This window comes from Helicoverpa zea, chromosome 2 (genome assembly GCF_022581195.2).
Source record: "Helicoverpa zea isolate HzStark_Cry1AcR chromosome 2, ilHelZeax1.1, whole genome shotgun sequence".
Classification (NCBI taxonomy): Eukaryota; Metazoa; Arthropoda; class Insecta; order Lepidoptera; family Noctuidae; genus Helicoverpa; species Helicoverpa zea.
The window spans coordinates 2373430-2400981 of NC_061453.1; the positions used below are offsets into that span (position 1 = coordinate 2373430).

At 35.7% G+C, this 27552-nt stretch overlaps 1 protein-coding gene across 1 annotated transcript in view; it reads left to right on the forward strand.

Annotated features, from left to right (window-relative positions):
• LOC124641374 overlaps positions 1–27552 on the forward strand; it is a 202785-nt gene that overhangs the window by 137941 nt on the left and 37292 nt on the right. The window contains exon 2 of the mRNA XM_047179445.1: positions 22041–22112. Coding sequence (XP_047035401.1) covers positions 22099–22112 — 14 coding nt within the window. The 5' untranslated portion in view covers positions 22041–22098. The remainder of the gene's footprint in view (positions 1–22040; positions 22113–27552) is intronic.

The following is a 27552-nucleotide window of genomic DNA, read 5'->3' on the forward strand; positions in this document are numbered from 1 at the left end:
ATAGGAGAGCTAACCTTTTATTACTAGCGAGAAGCTTTTATTACTAACGAGCTATTACTTTTTAACATAAAATATTTATGTTAAAAAGTAATAATATTTTTGATTTTGTTTTGCTGTGGGTTTGTGAAATTTTATGTTTGCCTTCAACATAGGTAAATTAATGATCCTAATGATAGCTTTTGTCATAAGCCTTTGCTAAGCCAACTATTAGTGTATTCTGGCGAGTGAGAAATAAATAGTAGGTAAATTTTGAGGACTATTATGACTATTATTTATATATCCTTCTCCAGTACTTACATAGAAATAAAATGCTTAAAAACGCCATTTAAAAACTCAGGTATAACTTGAAAACTCATTCAAACTTCAACCCGTTTGGGATTTTAGAAATAACAAATGCAAATTAAGAGTATTCCACTTTCAAAGAGTTACTTAATAAAAACTTGAAACAAAAATAATACTTAGAAAAACATTATCTAAACTTAAATCGAATAAAAAAATAAAACGAGTTTACTTTTCACAAAGGGTCATTATTCGAAATTGATATAAATTACAATTCCATTAAAATTGAATAACGTCATTGAAAATATTGTAAAGCTTAGCACAAAACACGTGCAAACCAATTATCATTGAAAGGTTGAAAATGAAATAAAATCTATTGTGTACACCGAGCTTTGTGATTGAAACTAGACCTGTCTTGCGGCTTCACTGGCTTTTTTTTATTCGTCTACTCATCATCTGCTTAGATTTTCCCAACTATGCTGGGGTTGGCTTCCAGTCAAACCAGACGCAGCTTTACACACTGGTATGTTTCACAAGATGCGACTGCCTATCAGAACCTCTCAATCCAGTCACCTGGGCGGCCCAATACCCCTTAGGTAAGACTGGTTGTCAGATTTTCTAACTTCTGACTGCCCGTAACGACTGGCAAAGATGTCGAAATGACAGTCGGGAACTACAGTTTATCGTGCTTTCCGAAAGTAAACGCAGATTTCTTTCCAAAGGTTTCAGTAATATTGGCACGTATAATCATTTAAAGACAGCAGCTTTTTATATAAGTAAAGATGGATTACGTAGGCACAGACTAAAATCTTTGATAAATAAATTAGGTACTAATGAGCACTAATTACAATTTGGGATTATTTTGCGCGCCTAATGGATTTCAGTACGTTTAATTCTTGAAAATAAGTATATATTTATTTTGTTCAGAAATGTTTTAGAATTATGTAACACCTACTTAAGTACTTTATTAAGTTTTTGATCCTAATAGACTTTATCTTTGTTTACAGGTATGAATTTTGGCCCGGTCTACTTCTTATAACGAGAAATGGTCGTGCATTTTATACCCAGATTGAGCAAGGTTAGTTAATTTAGGACCCAATATTTTGAATCATTTCTGGTAATAAACTGTCATGATAAATACAAAAACAGCTCACAGGTCAGTGACCTTATCTGCTTATACTTAATTACTAGTCGTTTCGCCGGGGAGCCAATGCCCGTACGTATGCCTATACCTATGTTTGTATAGCCTATGTTATTCGGGAAGAGTGTAGTCTTCCAACAGTGTTTTTTTCAATTCCATTCGTAGTTTCGGAGCCCTTATGGTAGAAGCCAACAAAAAAATGTTTCCTCTTTATTGCATCTATACTAATATTATAAAGCTGAAGAGTTTTTTGTTTGTTTGTTTGTTTGAACGCGCTAATCTCAAGAACTACTGGTCCGAATTGAACAATTCTTTCGGTGTTAGATAGCCCATTTATCGAGGAAGGCTATAGGGTTCGTGCAGAGGTTCCCACGGGATGCGGGTGAAACCGCTGGCATTCTGAAGGTACCTTTTCGCAAATTCGAATAGGAACTTTCTAAAACCTAATATTGGTCTTCTAAATCTCATAATCGAGACACAGAACGGCAATCCGATCTGCGATTCAATTAGTCTCGGATAACAGCTATGCGATACAACTCAATTTACCTTGTAATTTTCGGACTACCCTCCAATCTTTCGTAGTGTAATCTTAGCTTCAATAATGCTTGTGTAGTTTCTGTTTTGAATTCTGATTCGAAAGTGTATGTTTGTTCTTTGTATGCGTGTTGTGTTTGAAACGTTTGATATACTTATTGTTCCAATTCCACGTAAATAATTTAGCTGGCTTCAGGACTTAATAATTTTTAACCGACTTCCCCAAAAAGAGGAGGTTTGCGATTGGGATGTTTGTATTTTTTTATTATACATTTTACTAAATTGTGGTGTTTTTTTTAAATCTTTATGTGTACTTTATTCTAAATGTCCTTTTTTTGACCCTATATTTATTGACTCTCAAGTATAGTCGTCCTGGATAACCGACCTTTTTCATAGTAAAGAAGTTCAAACGAACCCTTTCTTCTTTTAAATATCGCATACCAAAGTCCAAGAACCAAATAATTCACCAATTCCGAGAGCAAAGGACAGATATTCTGCCTACCCATTTGGATGAAACTTCAAACAATGACAATAGGTCCCAAAGGGCCCATTCCAATAAAATATTTAGCGCACACTTTTCCTGCGATAAATAAAGTTTTATCATCCCACTTTGGCAAGTTAGGGATGTCAGGAAGACAGGAACTTTGAGGCGGATTATGTCCTCTGAGGTTTGGTGCCGGATGGGTCCTTGTTAGTTGTGGCCTACGGTTTTACCAAATAAAATTCTTCTTCTCTATATCTTGATTTTAACCAGTCTAAGTTGTGTATGAAGCCTTGGTGTTTGTTAGTGTCTCTGCAACTATCCAAATATAGTTATGTCAGGATTTTAAAAAGGTGTTTTGGAATTGCTGTCCTCAGAGGGAATGATCAGAAACACTTGAACGTTAAGAACAAACCTGACGACTTAGGTCTGGTCTTCCTGTGCTCGGAGTAAATATGTATGTCCTATTTCTCTTCGGGATTGTGTAACATCCGAAAGTGAAAGAATTTTTCAAACTGATGCAATAATTTTGCAATTTTAAGGATAGGTGCAACAAATAAATAAACAAACAAATAATAATAATCATTCGTAATATTAGATTATAAGACTATTGATAGCCACTGTCGTCAAGGGACATACCTTAACCTTTATCAATACCCATCAGTTGGACCCTAAAGATGAATTCTGACATGAGGTAACCCTACCAGAATATAAAGGCGTTAATACACGGTCGGTTAGATAGACCCGGGGGATGTGAATTGTTTATCCAGTTATTAGTAGACTTTGGATATTGTTGGGATAAATGTTTAAACGGCCAGTTAGCTGCTTGTTGTTGTTTCTGAAGTGCTCAAAATTAAAGAGGCTACCACTTACAGTTTCTTGGCATCATATTTACGTCGGCGACGCGACGTCTTGGAAAAATAAATGAAATCTAAGTGTTTTTGGTTTTGTTCTTGATTTATTTTAACGATGTATAATATTGTAGTGGGGTAATCAAAAATATTGTAGTGGGGTTTCCTCTAATAATGTATTAATTTAGAAGTAAGCGTTGTTTCTCTTTATGATTCTCCTGGATTATTGAGAACATGATATACGTCCTACCTTTGGTTTACCGCTATCCCAAACATTTTCACACAAAACGATTCAAGTTTAATTACCACTGACCTCATTAACTTAACCAAAAAACCACAACCAAACAATGTTTTTGCACCAAACACTCCGGAAGTATACAATTCATTAAAGTTTTTGATGTAACCACTATTAAATTAAATCTTAACTTACGAAAATGAACCTTAACGCAATCGCATTAAGATCTAAAAAGATTGAATAGTAATTACACTTCATCGAATAGGTCGTTGACCCTGCGCAAGAGTAGCCTTTAGTTCATTCACGTGCGCGCGCACCTGCTAACTTGTAGACCAATGATTTTCATTCTATGTACTGTCGTGCACAATGGTCTTCGATTGTAATTGATTTAGTTATAGATCTGTAAGAGCGATGAACGGGATTTTCATGAGAATACGGTTAAGTTCGTGTGATGTTGCAATAGATTAGTTTTTGTTAGAAATTCTGGTGAATGCTTTGATTTCATTACTGTGATAACTAGATCCAGTCTTGAAAATTTTTACAAATTCTTTCACTGTTAGAGAGCTACACTCTTCTCGGTTAACACAGGCTATATTTTATCACGGCATGGGCAGTAGGTCTGACAGAGAACGGGGAAAAACTGTTTGTGGTAAATAAAAAATGCTGAAAAGTGATAGTCACTTCAATTTTGAATGAATATTAAGAGAATACCTAACCCCACTTCGCAAACATAATACATCAAATTATTCAAATGTCGTTTTTACATAAGTGCCAAGCGAAGTGTCGTTGAAATAATATGCGGAACCCCACTTATAAGCAACGGTAAGTGCAAATTGGGGTTCAGAAAACAAAAGGGATGCGGAAATGGCCCTCGTTTACCCAATTGACCTTCTTGATATCTTATTCTGTATGCGTTTGAATTTGGAATTCGTTGGCTGTTATTTTTGATGCGCGTGAGTGGTTTTTGGAGAATAGAATGGTTAAATGGATCTTTTTGGTTATTATGTTAAAGTTTAAACTGATTTATGTTGCTGTATTTTATTTTGTTTAGGCTTGTTTTTAATAATTCATTTGTATTGAAACTAAAGCCTAAAGAACTTGTAAAACTCATCTCAACTTTGAAACAACTACATTAAAAAAATGGTAAGCTAAGCTATCAATATCACGAGGCTTATAATTATTATGTCAGTAGGTACTGTAGCTTAGCAAAATAACATAAGTTTCACTTAAAAGCTTAGCGATCTCAAACTAGACGTCAAGTTCATAATTAAAGTACCGATTAAGTATTCATTAAGTTATGATTACTCTCTATAATGCTTCCAACTCACTTTGAATATAAAATCAGTTTAAGTTAGAAGTTTTTAATACCTAATGTCTAAGTGCCTACGTTATAAGTTTTAAGCTGGCTTGTGTTTGTAAATGTGTTTATTAGATATAAATGGTCTTACTACAAAAACTTAAACATGTGTCAAACACTTGTCTAAAAAAAATTGTAGCTGCAAAAAGGACCTTAATACAACGTCATAATTTGTCATTTTTTTAGACCAGTGCTAAACTGACGTCTAAAAGCTTTTGTGGTAAGACGGTAACCGTCTTACCACAAAAACATTTTGGAACCACATTTTTTTAGACAAGTGTAAAACAGTGGTTAAAGTTTTTGTAGTAAGGCCATAAATGTTTAATTATGTTATGGCAACTTAATTTGTATTTACATAAAAAATACGTAAAACACATCATCTGGCTAGCCTTTTCCAACTATATTGAGGTCGGCTTCCAGTCTAACCGAATGTGACTGGGTGTGAGTGTTTTCGATTGCCTATCTCTGACCTCCACAATCCAGATACCCGGGCAACCCTTTGTTAAGACTGGTTTATCAGAGAGAATGCTATTGATGAAAAAAAAAATACAATCCTCGCATTTTTGGGAAGTCGGTTCAAAATGTATTTATTGAGTCCGTTACTAAATGACAAAAAATAACTTCTGTGACTAACAGTACTTTACCAAATATTGATTCAAGAGTCAAAGTAAATATTGTATGTACATAATGTGTACACACATCTCGCGTTTGACAACCGCCGTACCGCGATGCTTTGAGTTCGATTCCCGCTCAGCGCACGGATTTGTTTGTTCATTGCATTCTACAAACGTCTGTTGCGGTTTGTTTGTATGGAGTTTACGACTTTTAGTGTTAGGTTAAATGTTGAACGAGTTTAGATCATGTTTTGAAATGTTGGTATTATGTAAGTACATGAGGTAATTTTATGTAGGGAAGGATGATGTGATATTTCGAAGGTCCCTATGGGCCCTATTTATGCCCGTAAGCATACTGTAAAGAAGTGATGATTTTGTTTTACTTATAGTCCGTATGATATATGTATGTGAATATTATATTATAATACTCTGAATGTCTGTCATTTCGACTTTCACACCATAAACTACTGAACAGAAAGCCTGAAAAAAAAAACAGCCTAATTTTTATCCGGTTGTGATAAGTAGCTAGTGTATGAAATCTCAGGGAACTATGTAAATAAGTACATAGACACATATGAAGTTTCTAGTTCGAAGGTTAGTGATGTGTAATGGTGCTCAAACCACATACCTATCTATTGAAGCATTTAACTTGATAATTAACACTTAATTAATCAGAGATTCCTGCGATCTGCATTCCGACCTATATTATTGTCAAATCAAATCAAATTAACTTTATTGATACATAAAAACCTTTCTTACATTTTATCTTGTTGCCATATTATAAAAAAATCTTAACTATAGGAGGATTTGAAATAGGTATACAAGGAAATACAATACAGTTGTTTAAAGGTAACATAATGATAGTGAAAAACCCTGCCTCCCAGACTAGGGAAACCCTGTGACCTAGGAGTCAGTGTTCTGCTTATTACTAGTGCACAATCATAGTGTGGTTTTAGCAGTTACCTATTTCTTTTGTTTGTGTGTGTGTGTGACAGTAGACAGTACTTCTTAATGATCTACAGCCTTACTTATAAACGTGAATTAAATATAAGTAATACTTAAGGGCTGTTTCAGAAAATTCTCACTTATAAACTTTGCTTAAGCATATCTTAACTAACATTTAATCACTACTTAAGACTTTAAGTAGTGATTAGTTAAAATGTTGCTTAGAAGGTGATTAGAGATTTTATAAGTAAGGGGGATAGTAACTAATAAGAAGTCTGTAATCCATAGAAATATTTCATTCAAGGCGCGTGCCCTACTAATGCGTACGTGACCAATCAGCTCTTAATTACTTAGTTACAAAAGGCAAGGCTAATTTCATTGTAGTCTCGTCTGTGGGAGTCTGGTCAGTAATTGCTTAACTTGTAGCCTAATAAATACTGTTATTTCGATACACATTTCAAATATTTTAGACCGAAAGAATGATCGAAAACAAGCTGATTTAATTTAAATGTGATACACAAATAGTTTACTAGCGCCTGAGGAAGGCATTAGCTGATTTTTATCCGAGTGTTAGGAGTCGTTTCTTCTGCATGCACGTAAAACCGCAAAGTAAAGCTAGGTGTTGAAAGCACATTACATACAGCGGACGAAGCCGACGAAGACATGTCTAATGTTAGGCCTCTATATAACCATGTGATACCCATACGAAATTCATCAGGTGCTGCTTAGCATGTCGCGGGTTCAATCCCCACACGGAAAACCTATCTGAAGTTTCCATAATTCATATTTTTGCCATCTCATAAACCCATATAGTTTTCCACACAATTTTACAATAAAAACATTATTCAAACGAATATTTTTAACACAGCAAAATAAAGTAATTATGCAATGTATTACACAATAGTATACCTTCATAAGTAGCTTTACAGAAATGTCAGTAAAGCTGTAAACAAAAGCTAGATTTTACGAATGCTTTGTGAACTTCCCTGTTGAAGTATATTAATCATTGAAGTAGTGTTTCTAACAATGTACAGTAAACTGCACATTAGTGGTAACTGTCATGCACCTTAACTCAATAGTAATAAGTGCGATATTCCTATAAAACTATTACCACTGACCTGAAGTTGACTGTATTTGTATATCTAAAGTTGCCAGTTCCATAAAGTTTTATAACTAGAAATGCACCTTTTGTTTGGGCGTGATTGATGGAACAACCATCTGTGTTACGAGTAGTTAGTGTTTCGAAGTCAGGTAGTGTTTTGTTCTTACCTTTTACTATCGTGAAGCCACTGATGACCTTTACCAAGGTCATTTTACGACAACTGTACGAGTTAATGCTACTTTTAATATAGAAAAATAAGTCAGTTGTAGGCATTAACCTAATAAGTGAGCAAGTGTTTTTTTTTCAAAAGAGTGTTTCTTGCCGGTTTTGCTTCTGCATGAGACCCACTCTTTAGAACAGTGCAACAAGTGTGACGTTTCGAAAGAACTTATAGGCTTAATTGAAAAAAAAAAGAACTTAGATATTGTGGAACTTTATTTTAAAAAGTTTATAATGTTAATATATTACTCGGGATCGAAAGACCAACTTTTTCAAAATCTTCTGAATATTTCTTAGTCGTAACTTCCACTCAATGTTTAAAATGTAATGTTATATCTACATGTATACGTATTATGATAATTTCTTTAATCGGATCTGAGAAAATTGTTTTGTCAGTTTGTATCGTATCTATATCGGTCATCTGTCAACGCCTCCGCGTATTTCTGATTAAATCTGCCCACGATCCTAATATTGATCGAATTCATTTGTTTTACAATAGGATTAATGAATTAAATTAAATCGATATTCAATCGATTGAATGAAAAATTGAAATCGATTGAAATAATACGCAACCTTTATTTTCTAATGTGTGGTAAAGTAAATTCCTGTTTCAATGCATTTAAATATATTAATTTCTTCTAGACCAATTTTAATATGCATATTATTGTATTATTCCTTCTCCTTGTAAGAGGAGGCCTGAGGCCAGCAGTGGGACGATAAAAAGGCTGTAACAGATTATTGCATCGACACATTCCTAAAGGAAGAGTTTTGGCCGAAGGGTGTCGTCTATCGGAGGTTCCGAGGATGGCTACGCGACACCTCGCAGCGTAACACGACGCCGACACTCCGTGTGCATTAGTTTTAAGTATTTTATAGTGTATGATGTATTAGTATATGATTTAATGTTATAATATTTATGTATAGTGTTTTCTATGGGCCTTGATGCCTGATTTAAATAAATAAATAAACATTTTCTCTACCAAAGTTTTAATATTTTCTGTACTTATAAAAGCTTTTTGTTTAACCTAACCTAACCTACTCAGTACTCATGTTAAGAGTAACTCTTTACCATTCAACAGCGTGAAAAAATATTTAATCCAGTTACAAAAATATTTTTCCAGCTTTTCAGAGCATTTTTGGAACATTTCGCTATCTCAAAATATACTAAGGAGTATGTAAAAGAGGCTTAGATGCGCTCAATTTAACGTCATTAGGCCTAAGAGTTTGGGATGCTGTGATATGATAGGTAGGTATGCATAGCTGAACTCGCTTTCAATTGCGGTTAGAAGGACCAGAATTTTGCAGCCATGTTTGAGTGTGCAACAAATTATTTTGTGAATTTATGATGATCAAATAATTTGGTTTACCTAGTAGAGTTATTGTTTTTACGGAATAATAAGAAGAGAATTAGTTCACTATTAAAAGCACCATTACTCTGAATAAAATAAAATTAGTATATTATATTTATAAACGTTAAATTAGGCAATAATATAATTTTGCGGCATTCGATGTGAAAGTTTTCATTATCTTTTCTCAATTCAAGTCGAGCTAAGTCAAGTCAAATCATTTATTAATTTTACTCAGGCCTTTACAAGCACTTATGAACGAATTAAATCACGTACCTACAGAAAGTACAAGAAAGCTATAGATCATGTATTTAATTGTGTTATTTACACAAGAAAATGTATTTAATGCTACATTAACTATAATTATTCGCCTTAAAACTTTCTTTAATTTACAAATGCTAGGGTTTTCCTTCTGTTGCCGACAATTTCCCTTTCTCTAATAATGCTAAGTAATTTACTTTTATTTTCACTGATAATCACCGGGTCCTTTAGTCTTAAGTGCCAAAGAATAATGCCAGCTTGACACCTGATTGGCAATGATACTTGCCAAGACTTTGCTTTGTAACTAGATATTATATGCTGCCTCGTTGGCCTAGTGGTCGCAAGCGCGGCTGCTGCGCTCGAGGTCTCGGGTTCGATTCCCGGGTCGGGTCGAAATCGCTTTGTGGGTTTCTTAAACTTTCACAAAGTAGCCCGTAGTCTGGAAGTTGGTGATTGATTCACCCGTGCATCGGAGAGCACGTGAATGTCGGTCCTGCGCCTGATCTCTTTCCGGTCGCGTCGGATTGCCGTCCCATCGGGTTATGAGAGGGAAGGAATAGGGAGTGCACCTGTGTCTGCGCAAATGCTCGTGCACTATAATATGTCCTGCGCAGCTGGCTGATCTCCTTAAGTGAGAGCAGCCGCCGTGGCCGAAATCGGCCGTGGACGCCATTATTATATTATGAGGGGAAAAATTACTTCACTCGATGGCGCAATGGTCATCATGCCGGACCGCCGAACCTGAGGTCCCGGGTTCGATTCCCGGTTCGGTCGACATTTGTGTGATGAGCATACTTGTTGGCCGTGGTCTGGGTGTTATGATATGTATTTATAAATATGTATATATGTAGCTATATGTAGTTTATCAGTTGTGTTAGCACCCATAACACAAGTTAATAAATAACTTACCATGGGGCTAACCGACCGTGTGTGAAAAAGGTGTCCCGACATAGTAATTAAGATCCCAGTTCGAGTCCAGTCGTTGGATGGATTGTAAGAAATAATTGTTAAGTTTATCGGGTACAAAGATTTAGGTTGCTAATAACATAATAAAGTGTATAGTATAACTTGAACACTTTACTTAACATAATGAATAAGGCTGTTAATCAGCCTATTATCAGCTCAATATAACATCCAGCCCTTCCTATATTTGACTAGAAAGCTGAACAACGCTCCTCCAACCTTTGAAGGATTAAAATAAATAAACAAATATCTAATATTCAGTAGCTATTCAAAGCTTTCTCCTGAAGTGTTTCAATAACTTATTCGCATATGTAAGAGGTTGCAAGTGTCTGCTTAGCACTTAGAACTAATTCAAAATCACTTACCTAAGTTGACAACTGACTGGCGTGTAAGATATTCGTATCTACGTAACAATCATGTACCTGCACACTGGAAATTAAATAGTCGGCCAACAGTTGATCCGATGGTTGGCAAAAAAATAAATTTTGAGTCCAATCAAAGTTTCCATTCGGTCTGTCACCGACTAAGTACCTGATCTTTGTAATATGCGTACTTACACAGTGTCGTTTCCGTACATAGGAGAGCACGTAAATGTCGGTCCTGCGCCTGATCTCTTTCCGGTCGCGTGGGATTGCCGTCCCATCGGGTTATGAGAGGGAAGGAATAGGGGGTGCACCTGTGTCTGCGCAAATGCTCGTGCACTATAATATGTCCTGCGCAGCTGGCTGATCTCCTTAAGTGAGAGCAGCCGCCGTGGCCGGAATCGGCCGTGGACGCCATTATTATATTATGAGGGGAAAAGTTACTTCACTGTAGTAACAATGTGAAAAAATAGTGTGATTTCCCACTTTTGTTTCATAGGCACATCAAATGCTTTGACCAAGAAATTAATAATTAAGATCCCAGTTCGAGTCCAGTCGTTGGATGGATTGTAAGAAATAATTATTAAGTTTATCGGGTACAAAGATTTAGGTTGCTAATAAAATAATAAAGTGTATAACTTGAACACTTTACTTAACATAATGAATAAGGCTGTTAATCAGCCTATTATCAGCTCAATATAACATCCAGCCCTTCCTATATTTGACTAGAAAGCTGAACAACGCTCCTCCAACCTTTGAAGGATTAAAATAAATAAACAAATATCTAATATTCAGTAGCTATTCAAAGCTTTCTCCTGAAGTGTTTCAATAACTTATTCGCATATGTAAGAGGTTGCAAGTGTCTGCTTAGCACTTAGAACTAATTCAAAATCACTTACCTAAGTTGACAACTGACTGGCGTGTAAGATATTCGTATCTACGTAACAATCATGTACCTGCACACTGGAAATTAAATAGTCGGCCAACAGTTGATCCGATGGTTGGCAAAAAAATAAATTTTGAGTCCAATCAAAGTTTCCATTCGGTCTGTCACCGACTAAGTACCTGATCTTTGTAATATGCGTACTTACACAGTGTCGTTTCCGTACATAGGAGAGCACGTAAATGTCGGTCCTGCGCCTGATCTCTTTCCGGTCGCGTGGGATTGCCGTCCCATCGGGTTATGAGAGGGAAGGAATAGGGGGTGCACCTGTGTCTGCGCAAATGCTCGTGCACTATAATATGTGCTGCGTAGTTGGCTGATCTCCATGAGAACAGCCGCCGTAGCCGATAATCGTACATACAGATTTATGAGCCCATACAAACTATCGGCCGACTAAAAGTTTGTAGTGTGATGGTACTCCTTGTTGTCAGCTGACTGCTATGTAAGATATATGTAACAGTCGTGTTAGGTAACTTAGGACAAATGGTTACGAACTTAGAGCTTACTTAGTTTATAAGAAGCATTATGAAAGGCAGGAATTTGCTTGAAAACTGGAAATTGCTGGAATGTTCTAAATTCTAAAGAGTTTCAATGAATAGTCTTTCTATGTATTCTTGTTGGTAGTATTTATTAAAGTGTCTTATACGAAGTGATAGTGATCTTGTTTATCTTGTAAGAGTGATAACGAGATAGGAGAGGCAGAGGAAGACCTAAGAAAAGATGAATGGATTGCCTGAAAAATGACATGATTAGGAAGGGAAGTGAGTGACATTATGACGAGTGACAGGGGAAAATGGAAGAGGATGACATATTGCGCCGATGCGACCCCAAATAAAATTTGGAACAGGGCAGGAGGAAGAAGAAGTGATAACGAGATTCTTTTGATTTTTTTTTTTCAATTTTAAGGGTTCACAGTTATTTAACATTAACCATTTATAAATAAATACATACATAACATGATACATAGAGGAACTAAACTTTAACTGCCTTCCTACATACATTGTATGATAAATACCTGATACATTTATAGATAGATGCGGTTTCTTTCATCAGCTATATAGGTAGTTACAATCTTATCTCGGATCGAAGGACCAATAAATATTTTAATTCACTATCTATCCATTAAATGGGCAGTAAAGAATTTTAGGACATTTCAATATTTATTGCTAGTGTGCTATAAAACTCAGTTTATGTTGTGGTGGTTACGTTTTATGGTATATGTTCTTTGAAGATGTATGTCTAGACTAATATGTAGAAAGGTTTTTCAAGAAATTGTAATTTTACATTGAACAAAAAAAAAGGTTTTTTAGATAGATAAATATATAATAGACAAGTCTCAATACATTACATCCTGGGAATTGAATACTTTTTTTGTTTACAAATCAAAATATAAACTGTATTTTTTAACCTACACTTTTACTTATTTAACTTCTTCCAAAGTTATACCAAGTTATACAAAGTATAGCAACAGGTCTACGTGTTGCGCCCAACTTTGTCATACAATATTGTCAAAGTAAATACATATATGTACATATAATAGGTACTGTACATATCTTCTATACATTTTACATGCAATCCATCGATTTAATAATATAATCACCCCCCGCATGCTGGCAGGTATAAGACAATAGAAAATCAATTGTGTTTCCGTCTCTCGAAAGAGATATATGGGCCATAAAGGATGGGGATCATGTGGAGTTTGCGGGATCTTTTATTTTGAATTTTTATTTTTACTTGCCTTGTTATCAATATGATAATTTTTGTTGATGAAATAATCTCATAAGGTTAATTACAAAGTATTATACCTGTGCAAGTCCTCACTTCTTCAAAATCTGTCTGCCTGTCTCGCTTTAACGCTGGCTTCGAAACTGGTACACCAAGGAGTACCAAGGAAGTCTAGACTAAGACTTCTAGTAGATCTTGAGAAAGGGACTACTTTTTACCCGTTGAAAAATGGTTTTTCCGAAACGTACGCAAAACCGTAGGGAAAAGCTGGTAGTAAAATCAAAACTTTAGCTTCACACCTTCCCACCTTTATTTAGCTTAAATAATTCACAGCATTTAATAAATCACATTGCATAATAATCGTCTTACTTAACACAGATTTAAAGGCGTTCCTAATTGGCGAAGACAACTAAAATAAAGGCGTGGGCCCATCACGCCGACGCGAAATCTAAAAAAAACATTAGAATCAACAATTAGCGTCAATTAACAAAGTCCTACTCAGGCTCAAAGGCTTTATCTCTAATGCAAAAAGTTTTACAATCAAAAAGGTTGTATGTAGGCGGTATTGCACGATTTCTTTGTCTTTTACTTCTAATATAATATGGGAGACGGATTAATTTGTCTGTCTGCCCATCTCGTATTTATTTATAATGCATTAAAGTGTATCTTATTTATTTTCAAATCTTTTTGCTTTTTGGTATCCCTCTAAGACCTCCAACTTTCTGTCATCCCTCCAGGGACCTCCTCGAATGATACTCAGTTCATTTTTCATAGACCTCTCTCTCGATCACAAAAAGTTTCGTTAGTCTGGAAAGTTGTTCTAATCCCGCTCAGGTTGAGGCATGATTCTAGTAACAAATACTATCAGCCTTACTTATAAAAATCAACTAATCATCTTCTAAGCATTGTTTTAACTAATTACTTCTTAAAGCCTTAAGTAGTGATTAATTTTATATACCTATAAACGTTGCTTAAGCATCTCTTAACTGATGAACGGATAATGACATAAAAACATACTAATTTCTCAGCACTACCTGAATGTTGGTAGCTTAAAAAAATATTTGTCATCAAAACGTTGTGTAATGGCAACAATGGCATCCGTGAAATATAAAATTAAAAAGTTGAGCTGTCAAAAAACCGGAAATGAAAAATCAGCTGGTAAAGATCCAGCCGTTTTGTTAATTAGCGGCTTAAACAAGGGTGTGAGGCTACTTAATTTGACAGCTCAATTGCTAAGCAAGCGATTTAGTTAAGCCACGTTTATAAGTAAGATTTTTTCTTAAACACCCCTTAAGTATAACTTATTATTTAATTCACGTTTATAAGTAAGACTGTATGTTTCTATTTCACTCCAAGCTTGCGGATATAACTTCCTACAAAATATCAAATAAGTAACATCAAAACTGACTCAACAGTTTTTGAACAAAAACCCCACAAATATCCTGTCGTATGCGACATTAAACTCCCTTAAACAGCGGAAACAGGCATATCCGTATGTTCGGCCACTGCACACTAGTGAGGGGAACAATCCCGGTAACCCCGGGATGGATGGTAGCCCGTCAAGTGAGACTTCCGCGCGCCCCGGGAACCGTGGCCGCCCGGTATGGACCGGTCACGAGCACTATTAAATTGGGGTCTGGTACAAGTTGGAGGCGATAGCGATTTGTTTTTCTTAGATATTTTAACACTTAAACATATATTCAGTTTAGCTTTGTTTTGGGTTCTCGGTGACTTTTCTTATTTCTTTCGTGTGTTATTGTATGAAACTAAAACACATCATCAAAAATTGTTCTGGCTACATATGTGTGTTCTAGTTTGTGTCCAAAACTTTTTCGATTCGATCAAAGGAAAATACCTCCCGCATAAAAGTAATCATGTCCTTTCTCTAGCTCTAGATAGATTATCTGTGTACCAAGTTCAAAGTACCAAGTACTTACCAAGTTTCATTTCATCATTGAACTCTACACTTTCGCATTTATGACATTTTAACTTAAACTAATTTAAAGTACTACCGAACGGAAGATCTTATAACTTGTAGCACACAAAACTGAATCTTTAGTGTTGGTTACACGATCGCATCGCCCACGGGCGAACAGACCGACAGGCAAAGTTCAATATTAGATATCCGATATCTAGACATAAATAAATCGATTTATTTCTATAGATATCTCTATCGATTGCTGCCTACCTATGGAATCTTAGGTCGTGATCGCTCGTAATGTCATTGTGTAGCTTAGTGTTGTGGATGTAATAGACCTTTTATTTAAAGTGTATATTAGGTAATGATTTTCTAGACTGCTAGAAAACACTGTTTTAGAATATTTATCGTGAGGTTTCTGAAGACCCGTGCGTAGGTCTCAAACATGACATACGACTCAATGCTTGATATAAGTGGAATAAGTCAACTTTAATATCCCCTAATAAAAATACCAGTTTAAAAGACCAGTTTAAAATAAGTATGTATTTTTAATAAAAGGCTTCCCAAATCGGGTGCACTTTAAAGCAAATAAATCCTAAAAGCGGACGGCTGAGATTTATCGGTAACCCGGCGCGTGATAGGACGAACCTAATGGATCCCACTGGTTTTAGCCTTTTTGTGCCCTTTGGGAACATTTTACTTCTGAAGCATACTTTGTAAAGTACTAGCTTCTGCCTTTGTCTTTGTGTTGAAACTTTGGAATTCATCCTCCGAGCCTTTTTCCCAACTATGTTGGGGTCGGCTTCCAGTCTAACCGGATGTAGCTGAGTACCAGTGCTTTACAAGGAGCGACTTCCCTATCTGACCCCCTCAACCCAGTTACCCGGGCAACCCAATAAATACCCTTGGTTAGACTGGTGTCAAACTTACTGGCTTCTGACTACCCGTAACGACTGTCAAGGATGTTCAATGACAGCCGGGACCTACAGTTTAACGTGCCATCCGAATCACAGTCGTTGTTGAAACTTTGGAATTCCATCCGCAAAAAACATATAAATCACACTGTCATAACCCTCAACAACACAAGTGACTGCGGTTTCATCCGCGTCCCGTAGGAACTACCTATTTCGTATACGCTAAAAATTGCCTACTCTTTGTCGACAAATGGGCTATACAGCTTGGTAAGAATATAAGCACGTTGGGCTAAATAAACTTTATTTATATGAAGCTAACTTAAAGTTCACAATAACAATAATAGTATGTTCTGAAGTTTAGAATAACACCCCATTTACTTTAAGGGTTATGCTCATTGGCTGGCGTGAATCGCCGGAATGCCTGGCTTGACCAGTGACCATAACTCAGGATGCTCAAAGCCGGCTCACAGTGGCTGGCAAACTGCGACGTCAATCGCTAGCTTAATACGGAACAGGTAAAGCTACCGCCTCAGTGTATAAACCTCTATGTTAGTAAACGTAAGTTATTTTTTATTACATACGAAGATTAATAACGGACAATTAAGAGGCCTATAAAAACTTTAGCTAAGAAATACCATTTATTTTTATTTTATTTATTTATTTAAATCAGGCATCAAGGCCCATAGCAAACACTATACATAAATATTATAACATTAAAAATCATATACTAATATATATTTTATATAAACAACTTAAAAACTAATGCACACGAAGTGTCGGCGTCGTGTTACGCTGCCAAGTGTCGCGTAGCCATCCTCGGACGGAACCTCCGATAGACGACACCCTTCGGCCAAAACTCTTGCTTAAGGAATGTGTCGATGTGATGAGTTGGAACTCGCACCATGAACGAATTGAAGTTCGTATTGTGGCGCGTATTGTGGCCACCCTCAAGGTCCAGTTGGTCTTGGATCGAACATACTCCACGATCTGCTCCACCGTCGTGGTGTGATGTAGGCGGGACACGTACAGCTGCGTCGTTGGTACTGCAGGACACAGCAGGATGTTAGGTCCAGTTTGTGCGGTACCGCACTGATTCCTACAAGGTGGCCTCTTTTTTCTCCTTTCTACCTTAATGAAGCCATCCTTGTCGCACGTGTCCTACTTAGGACCAGTCTGTGGCTGAGATGTGCCACGGGTTAAATTATTTAGGTACTGCTAACGTTATGTTCACGCGGGACATACCTACATTTCTAAGCCGGATCGGATTTTTGGAGGATACGGTTTAATCATTTACCTCTATTACCTCAATGTTATCTAAGTACTTTTTCGTGCCTTATGATCTTCATTCCATTTGATTCATATCTTTGACAGTAGAATAGTATCACTCACATTCTTCTCACATCACACTATTTACCAATCTATGACAGAATTAGCTCACTTTCCACTTAAAACAAGTAGTCTGAACTATAGTAATTCTTCGTAAAAGCAATAAAAAGGTTTCTCACCATTTATCAGAATGTGCCAATGGTGTTAATGGATGATAGCAATACGATAGAAACTGCTCGGTTCCCATCGAACGCTATTGTTAAGGTTGATAGACATCTGGTCTAGATCGGCTTGTTGTATGAGACTGTTTCTTAGGCTACGAATAGACAGACGGCGTAGTCGGTTACGACAAACACACTTCCCTTTGAAAGTGCTGCGAGGTTGGAGGTACTCAAAGTGGCTGCGGGTTCTACGTATTCAAGAACTGTACGAGTACATACTCTGCCGGAGCTGCGGGATTGTTCGAAAGAGTTACCGCGGCCCTGGCACATAAAAGGCCTCCGAAAGAACATGATGGGTTTTAGTCAGTAAGAGACTGACATTCCCTCACCGCTGCTAACCTACAGCGGAAGGAGTTATTTGATGATTTCGGACTGTAGATACTGAAATATGGTTCCCTGTGTTTGCGTGACCAACTACATGTAGTGGGAACGCCTAGTCTGTTCTCAGCTTTAGATATCGTGTTGCAAGCGAATTGTTTGTATCTTATAAGTAAGATACTATAGTCTGTTTTTTAATCTCGTAGACTAAATTGACACTTGCAAAATGTCAAACTTTCTAATAATTTTGCTAGCTCTGTGGTGCAGTGTTGTACTTACGATACCGGTTCGTTGAATCGTAACTTTTTATCTATAATAGACGAATTTAATATTCATTCAAAGTTTTATATTAAAAATTCACGTACGTACACATGGCTGTACGACGTGCTACAAACTGCCAGGGATATCTGACCACGCAAAGCCATGCGTAATCATCAAGGATAAGCCCATTATTTCAGGATGACTTATTGTAAAAAGTTACGATTCAACGAACCGGTATCGTAAGTACAACACTGCACCACAGAGCTAGCAAAATTATTAGAAAGTTTGACATTTTGCAAGTGTCAATTTAGTCTACGAGATTAAAAAACAGACTATAGAGATAGTTAATGTATTGCTCTTTTGTCTGTTGAACAAGTTATTAATCATAGCAAAAAATACTGAAGTTGATATATTGAGTATTTTTAAATGTAGGGAAACGGTTTCAAAATTGACAAAAAATCGGCAAAAGACGAGCGTCATCTTCATCATGCATGAATCAAAATACATTTTATAGTTCACTGACTCAAGATTCTTTGTTATCACAAACAAAAATATTCCAATACACATAATGAGAAATGTCAACATCATGATCAAGTCATCAAAAAAGGAAAATAAGAAACATCGTTCTCAAAATAATGAAAACTCAGCTACAGTTATTTATTCCAAAATTCTCAAACCGAAATTATACTTCGGCCGTTCAGAGAATGCGTTCCTGACACCTATCAGTTAGTCACGACTAGTGATGGGCACAACATAACACTGAGTTCGTTACCGTTCCTTCAAAATGAACCGCCGCATTATTTTAAGATTATTTTCGTTTTAAATTGGCGGAATCATTTGTTTTATATTTTAGTTATTTAAGTGGAAACCAAAAAAAGGTAATATTCATATAATAAAATTGTTTTATTTATTCTTTGTTACAAGTACATTGAATTGAATGTGCGAACAGAATATTAATCAGACTCCGATTTGCTTGAGGAGGTGGTGTCTTCATCATCATCTTCGCCTACATGTATAATTATATTATTATCAATAACAGAATCAATCATGATATCTCGGTCTAACAAAAGCCGGGTAATCAAATAAAAACAGATCGAAAACACTTGAAAAACGTGGTCTATGCGCACGAAACGACAACGGACGACTGTTTTAGCGTCACAAAATGGCGGCCCATAACGCCATTTGGGGTTACCATTTTTAATCTAAGTATAAAAATGCGGTTTGGTCATAGTTTTATTTTTATATTTCATAAACGTTATAATTAAGTCTTATAGTCCATTATTTTCCAATTCTTAAAAAGAAAATCAAAACGTATTATTTTATATTATAACTGTATAAGAACAGATTACGATACTTGCCTGTTATTTTTAGCACAGCACTACAAAATATAAACCGCTGACATAACCTTGTAATAGCGCAGTATAGATTTAGAAAAATATTGTTTACCAAGTTATTTGACACTCAGTTTGGCACAAAATTATAACATTCATTGATTATTGATATAATAATGTTGTTTTAAGAGGACGAATTGGAATTTTTGGCGCCAAGGATGTCAATTTTTCTCAGTAAATACAAAACGGATCAAAATACAACTTGGTTACCTGAAAGTTCATGATATAAGCCTTATTTTGTTAGTTGTAGAAACATGATTAGGTAACTTTTATAACAGAGAAAAATATATCAAACATACCTCTTTTTAAAAAGAGATTCACATATTATGGGCAAACGGGACCGATTTAAGCCTCTTAACTTTTTTAGTAGTTGAGTATATACATACTCTTTAAAATGGTAGTAGGAATTTTTATTAAATTATCATTTCTAAATATTAAAATTACAAAACCATTTTGTCGCTTACGACTTTTAGTTATAAGCTAGCGCGCGTATTGTTATCCTCGCCCCGCTCAGACGCTCCGACCCCTTTTGGCGCCTTAGATGCGCGTGCCGGTTATGGAATTATTGTTGACCACTTCCTCGCCTTAATGCTCCTCAATTGTTAAAACGGTAAACAACCAGCAAAAATATTTTTATCGTAACTGCAACGCCATTGCAAAGTTACGTCGTCAGTTCAATCGCGACGTGTCAGGAACGCATTCTCTGAATGGCCGAACTATAACATTGGAAATTGAAAATAAAAAACTTTCATAGCAAAAATAACCCTCATCAGAATTCTTTATAATATTGTTTGGAAAGTTGAAAGGAAGAAAAAATACATGTTTCTGAGTGGCAACTGTTAAAGTTCTGCCATTCCACTTTGAAGTTTTAGTTTCAACTTACCAGCACGTTTTGGTGCAAGTTGTAACAATATTATTACTTTGCCTGGCTTTTCTGCTATTTTCTTATGCATCCTCCGAGCCTTTTTCCCAATCATGTTGGGGTCGGCTTCCAGTCTAACCGGATTCAGCTGAGTACCAGTGCTTTACAAGAAGCGACTGCCTATCTGACCTCCTCAACCCAGTTACCCGGGCAACCCGATACCCCTTGGTTAGACTGGTGTCAGACTTACTGGCTTCTGACTACCCGTAACGACTGCCAAGGATGTTCAATGACAGCCGGGACCTACAGTTTAACGTGCCATTCGAAACACAGCCAATGGTGTCTAAGATATACTTAGAAAGTACTATCTATGTGTGTATAGTATACTAATATAAAAAAGTTTTTTTTTTTTTTTTCTTTTTGTCGGAAACTATTGACCCGAGTTGAAAAATTCTTTAACTTTTGAAAATCTACACACTTCCCGAGTAATATAGCATATTTTATCCCGGCACGAGCAGTAGTTCTCACGGGACGCCAAAATCTAACTAGCTTAGCTAGAAGAATAGTATCATTGTGCACCATTTTAGCGGGATATCTCAATCAATTTGTTATGTATATAAGAGACACATAAAATTATTTTATTGTTTATGTAAAAGTATGGTGTAAACCGCTATATCTTAAATCTTGTACCACACCCTTTACTAAGTAAAATCGTATTTCCCATACAAACGATGCATTTGTTTAGCTGCGCTCGTTTAGAAAATTGCATTCTATTTGTACTGGTGTTCGCATTTATAGCACGATTACGGAAACATGTTGGGATGAGCCTGTTGCTCGAAGAAGCTACGGAAGTACATAACAAGATGTTTGTTTACATACATTTGTGTAAAGACTAAGAAAATTGTGAGACCATATTGGTAAGTTACTATTTAGTAATCTGTGGTATTGGCAACAGTCTTGTCAATAGGCAATCCCTCCATGTAGAACATAGGTACGAATATTTACAAAAACAATTCCAGCAATGTCTATGATTTATTACGCCGTGATGCACGCGTCCTCGTCATTTCAGGGACAAGAAAAGAGTACAGTCATGAATTCTATACATCTAAAACCATGACAATGCTTCTATTTCAGACATTTACTATTTAAAGAAATAATACCTATCAGAAACTACTTAGAAACTGAGACTTTTCTGATGACTCGGGACAATAACACTTCCTCCGTGTTTTAAATACATTTTAATGATGTCAGATAGTCGTGTAGAACTAAAAAATAAAAACAAACTTGCTGCAAATAGCACTAAAAATATAGTGCAAACAATTAAAATATACACCGTATTCAAAAGTTTTCTCCTCAAAACATCAGAAAACATTCGTGTTTCAAATATCGGAACGAACCCAATTTGCAACAGTCGGCGACCCAGTTTGTTTTCAATTAGCGAAAATATTGAAGTTTTATATTTTTGTTACAGTTTCACGCGCGCCATCAAAATTCGTCAAAACTGGCTACCCTCTGATAACATCAGTACCATGGATTCGGAGAGGTAAGTGATTAATGTTTTTTTGTTTATTTAACGTTTCTGCTTTATTGGTTTCTTGTTGTATTTGTCTTTGGGACGCAGTTTTGAAGTTATAAAGTAAGTTGTGCAAGAGTTTATAGGAACGTTCTTAGGAGATGGACTTTGTTACATTGTGATAGTAATTTCAGTACCGCGGTCATACATTTAGAGAATTACACCAACAACTCTTATCCAGTTTTACGCCCTACGCTTATGGCCCTACGGTGCCATAGACATACACAGACACGCCAAAATTAAAATATAGTTTTAGAATTTTCTCACGATCACACACAGATGTACAACTGCTATATTTTAAGGTACGTTTTGAATGCTTGCTACCCACTGCAACAGCCAACCGCACGTGCCGCGCCAGTGACTGCATGAAATTGGTCGATATCTCAGTGCGATTGCACATTGGCAGTTGCAGTCGGCAACTAGCATTCAAAACGTACCTTTAAAATAACAACTGAAAAATTCACTAATAAATAAAGTTCCCAGGAAATATTTCAGCAAATAAAAGGTTTCCCACTAAAACTAACGATGTACATTTATATTTGCTAACAGTTCTATCATCCCCACTTGTTACACAACCCTCGTCATGTGAGAAAATGGTACATAAAACTACCCAATCAACATTCAACCTAATGCTTAAGAAATAAAGTTGAAAATCCATTGAAGAAATTTGACAGATCTATTGTACCTAGTAGCTTGATATGTGGCGTTCGTACTATTTATTGAGTGCTAACTCGCCACTTTTCTGTATTCAGCTATATTTTATTGTTCCTGGCAGAGAAATGTGTTTCGAATTTTATATAATTGTAGGCATTAAAGTTTCAATTTGTATCTTTAGTGAAAATTGTGGTACCTCTGTTTTGTATTTCATCTTTGTCGGTAGTGTTATGTTACTCTGAAATGCAAGCAGCAAAATGCAATTTGTGTTCGTTACAAGGAGTAGTTTAGAAAGCCTCACGGTATCTTCAAACATATACATGAAACTTAGAGGATAAATAGCGAATCTTTGATTATATATATCTCTAGATGGAGTGTCACCATACAATCCCAACAAAGAAGCAGAGACAAAATTGTTATGCATGTGTGCGTGTAGGTGTCATTTTACACTGCGCGTTGACGTAAATAATGATACCAACTTTCCAGATTCTCCCATAAATAATGAAAAAAAAATAGACTAATTAAATAAGTTTGTATACATAGTGTTATTCGGTTTAACTATAACTTTATAGAAAATTGAACCTTGTTTGGCACTGCTCCTTTTGTAAGTCTTCGGCGCCCTATCTTGTCGACAGTACTCATGTCCTTGCTGCGGAAGTGATCGGAACACACTACGGTATTTTTTGTTGGTGTCCACATCCCATCTCCGCGGCTTTTTTTAATGCGGTCTATCCACTGACTCTTAACAATAGGATTACTTGGAATTCTTGAAAAAAAATGATGTTACGTTGATGACCATAATTTACTAATCAAATAATAGTAGATAATATTTTGGAGAATCAGAAAATGTCTATCCGAGCAATAAAAATAGAAATTATACCTACCTATTATTTTTTTGCGCAATGCTTAAAAAATATCCTTTATACATAACATAAACACGTGAAGTTGGGAAAATGAAAAACAGAAACTGGCAACACTGATACAATATGGCGTGATTTAGTAAACATAATTACAAAAAACAAATATTTATTTTCTGGGTCAGTTACCGATGGTAGGTGATGTTATTGGCACTTTTTAGCCTTCCTTTATAATTCCGGCAGACTTTAATTGCACATATCGTCATTTTATCTCTGTTATTTGTATTTTAGTTAGCGCGCGTAATACGTTTTGACAGTTAAGCGGAACGATCTGTTCTGATTGACAGGAAAGCTCCTGTCGATGAGCAGTTCATCGACATTTTTTTCCACGCTTGCGCGCACTCGACGCTACATCTAGACATATATATAATCAAAGTAGCGAATATGAAACGTCCGGTTGCAACTGTTGCAAGCGTTGCTTAGCTCTGAATTTGTATCTTAAAATATGGTATAAACTAAGTATAAACGGACCTAAATATGAATACAATACCGCAACATTTAATATACACACACAAACATACACAATTGTAAACAAAACAGTAGGTACTATTCAGGATATCATTTCTCCCGTGATTTGAATACAAAGGAGAGCCTTGTCTATTTTCTCAAACTTACTCGCTGGAATTTGAGAACAACGAAATTTCCCGTAATTTATTTTCATTGCTTCCTATGAAAAGAAGCTTGGCCTGACGTCCTGAACAAAAGCGTCGTCCGTTACTGCAGAATTAATGTCGACAAAGACTTATTTCTATATTTATCCAAGACTGTATCGGATATATATAGCATCAAAATAAATATCACAACATACCTAATGAATTTCTTTCATCAATTTTCCTCAAGAAATCACATACGAAAAGTGCCTGTCAAAATACATTCTTTTCAATCTACAAAGAAAAAACCAGAACGTTGTTTATTCCTCTGAGAATAGACAATAGAAAAAGATTGACGGACTGTCAAAACCCTTTTCAATTTCGAATATGGAACGTCAAAACATACGTCACATACCAGTGTAGTCCGGTCGGACATGAAACAATCAACAAATTGAATTTAGTTCCGCGCACAGATTAGATACGTTATAGATTGCAATTTATTTATTAAATTGGGAGTGACAATACAATCGGTCATTTCAGAGTGTAGAGTAAATATTACGTCATACTGCAGCGAGTGAAAGCTTGGATACCTTAACAAAATAAAGTAATAAATGTGTGTTCAGCCAAATTTTAGGGTTCCAGTTCCTTATAATTAAATAGACTTCTCTGCTCAATCCTCATCTGCTAGATTTTCAGTGTGATGATAGTAAAAGAAAATACAAAAAAGACTATGCAACTCTTGAATACCGCATACCATTTTTGTAAATTATTTAAACCTTTCAACATTAATATCTACAATCTTATTGCAACATTTTAACATGCAAGTTTATCCACCAACCTCTGACATTCAATACTCCATAACACTTTCCTACTTTTATTTCCTCGTCCTTGGCCGTGCCTCGGGACTTGATGCACGGCGTAACAACTATATCAGACTCTCTAAGGAGACCTGATTAAGTATGTACAAGATTTAGTTACGTAGAACAGTGGTACCAAGGTGAACGCTCTTGTATGTAGGTTAGGAAACTCGTTCATTTATTTTGGGAGTAGGACATTTTGTTACGCAGTGCGCTTTATTTAAATAGTACATATGTCTTAGGTTGGATGCGTGATAATTTTATATGTAACATGGCTGAAAATATATAACAAATAAGGTAGTAATAAAATGGACAGTGGATTTTTTTTGTGACTTAATTTGATTTTTTGCGGTTTTCTTGCGTCATTAATAAATGTATACTTTCCCATGTTCTTCACATTCCATGGAATATGCTACAATATATCCTATTAACAATTAACCTAAAAATTGTGTCGCAATATAAGTGCGGATCCGTAAAGTCCGCACTAAGTACAGTTTAGAAGAAAACTAATTTCCTCACAGTTTTGAAGTCCCAACTTCCAATCTCTCAGTAATGACTAGCCCGAATACCGTATTCATAGGTGTAGCAACATCGTATGAATAGCTGAGCAAGTGTTGCCAACAAATAACCACAATGTTCCCTGAAATGTTATCTTGTTTTTCGTCGAGATTCAACGAGCTATTTTTTTTCTGTTTGAATGTAAACGTGGATGGGAGTTTTTGGTACATTATTTCTATGTTTGTAAATGTCTTTAAAGTCTTGTAGATAAAATTGTATGAAAGACGAACTGGCTGGAAAGAACTTTGCTAATGAGATGACATTAAATAGAGGAGTATAGAATAACATTTTGTGCCTACCACAAATAAATATTAAAAGTTCTATTTCAAACTGAACTGTAATTAATTTTAAAAATTAAAATAAAATGAAGTCATTTTCCTTTTCATCAACTAGGCAGCTAGCCGAATAAGTTATTAGCTCTATATTGTATTCTAAAGATAAATAAATAAAAATAGTACCTATTACTCAGTCTACGAAGCATAGACACAAATCTCAATTAGTCTTCATTCTAGAATTCCCAGCATAGAAATATAGCGATCTATCGTCTGATTTACTTGCTTATAAACCCAAGTAATTTATTACGAACATTCCTGGATGGCTACTGAATATTTAACTACAAAAAACTTAGGTAATTCGACTGATTTTACTTGAGAACTTTTCGAAGCCTAAAAAATGTGAATACTAGAATTTGCTACGGAGTTTCCAAACAAATTCGAAGTTCAAATTCTTGAATATTTGAAAAGCGATTCGTGAAATGTTCGTTCGTAAAATTAATTCATTGTTCTCCACGTGTGACTTACAACCTTCGAATTCCTTTTGTATAAAACTCGGAGAAAGGAAAAATAGCGGAGATGCCATAAGACAGGTAGGTCAAGCGCCATCTTGTCGGTCAAGCAACGTAGGATTGATCAGTTAACTAACGAAGCGTTCGGGTACATTCTCAAATCAAAACCAATCTCTCAAAGATTGGCCTTGATTGATTGGTGATATTATTTTGAAAATAATGAGTGTGTTCCATGCGAGACAGGAGCTAGTAACGTTCCTCGTCCCCCGAACACCAGCATTTTGGTGCGCTGCTTTCTTAGGAGATTTCGCGTTATGACATCTCCGCTATTCATTTTGTTCTCCATGCTTACAACCTTTGAATTCCTTTTAAATAAAAGCAAATCTGTTGAAAATACCAACTATTATTTGTCTTACTAATTAATTAAGTCTCCTTTTCTGCAGAACATTTTATTAACGTCTTGTTCGCGTTGAATTCTCGGCATTTCTGTTCTTAAGATATTTCTGCTGTTTGTCACGGGCCACGGCTTTATTGAGTTTGAATTTTATGAATTACGCTCTCTTTTATTGTCTTTGTATGTTCTGTGGAGACTCAATTTTCTTTAGAAGTCGTTGACTAATTAGATATGGCTTATTTTTTTCTCATCAGATTGATATTGGTTGGCCATATTTCTACAGAATGGCAAAATAATAATCTACATAAAAATATTATCTTACTCCCTATTATGTATCCCTTTCAATAAAAACCACTGGACCCTCAAACTATTACACAAAACTAGCGAAATGAATACAAATCTTAATCTAAGAATCGTTCTTTAGGGAAAACAGAATATTACATATATTACTATTAAATAATCCATTGTTATGTCAAAAAGTACAATAAACACTCCAACGATTTATCATCTCGGTCACGGCCGCCATTTTTTCGCGGCAAAAAATATTTTGTTATGAGGTCAAGTTGGCGGCAAACATTCGAGAAACCAATTTAGCTGTGACAGACTTTTTGGAGGTTATGTGAACTTATCTACTATAATATAATAATAAAGAGAAT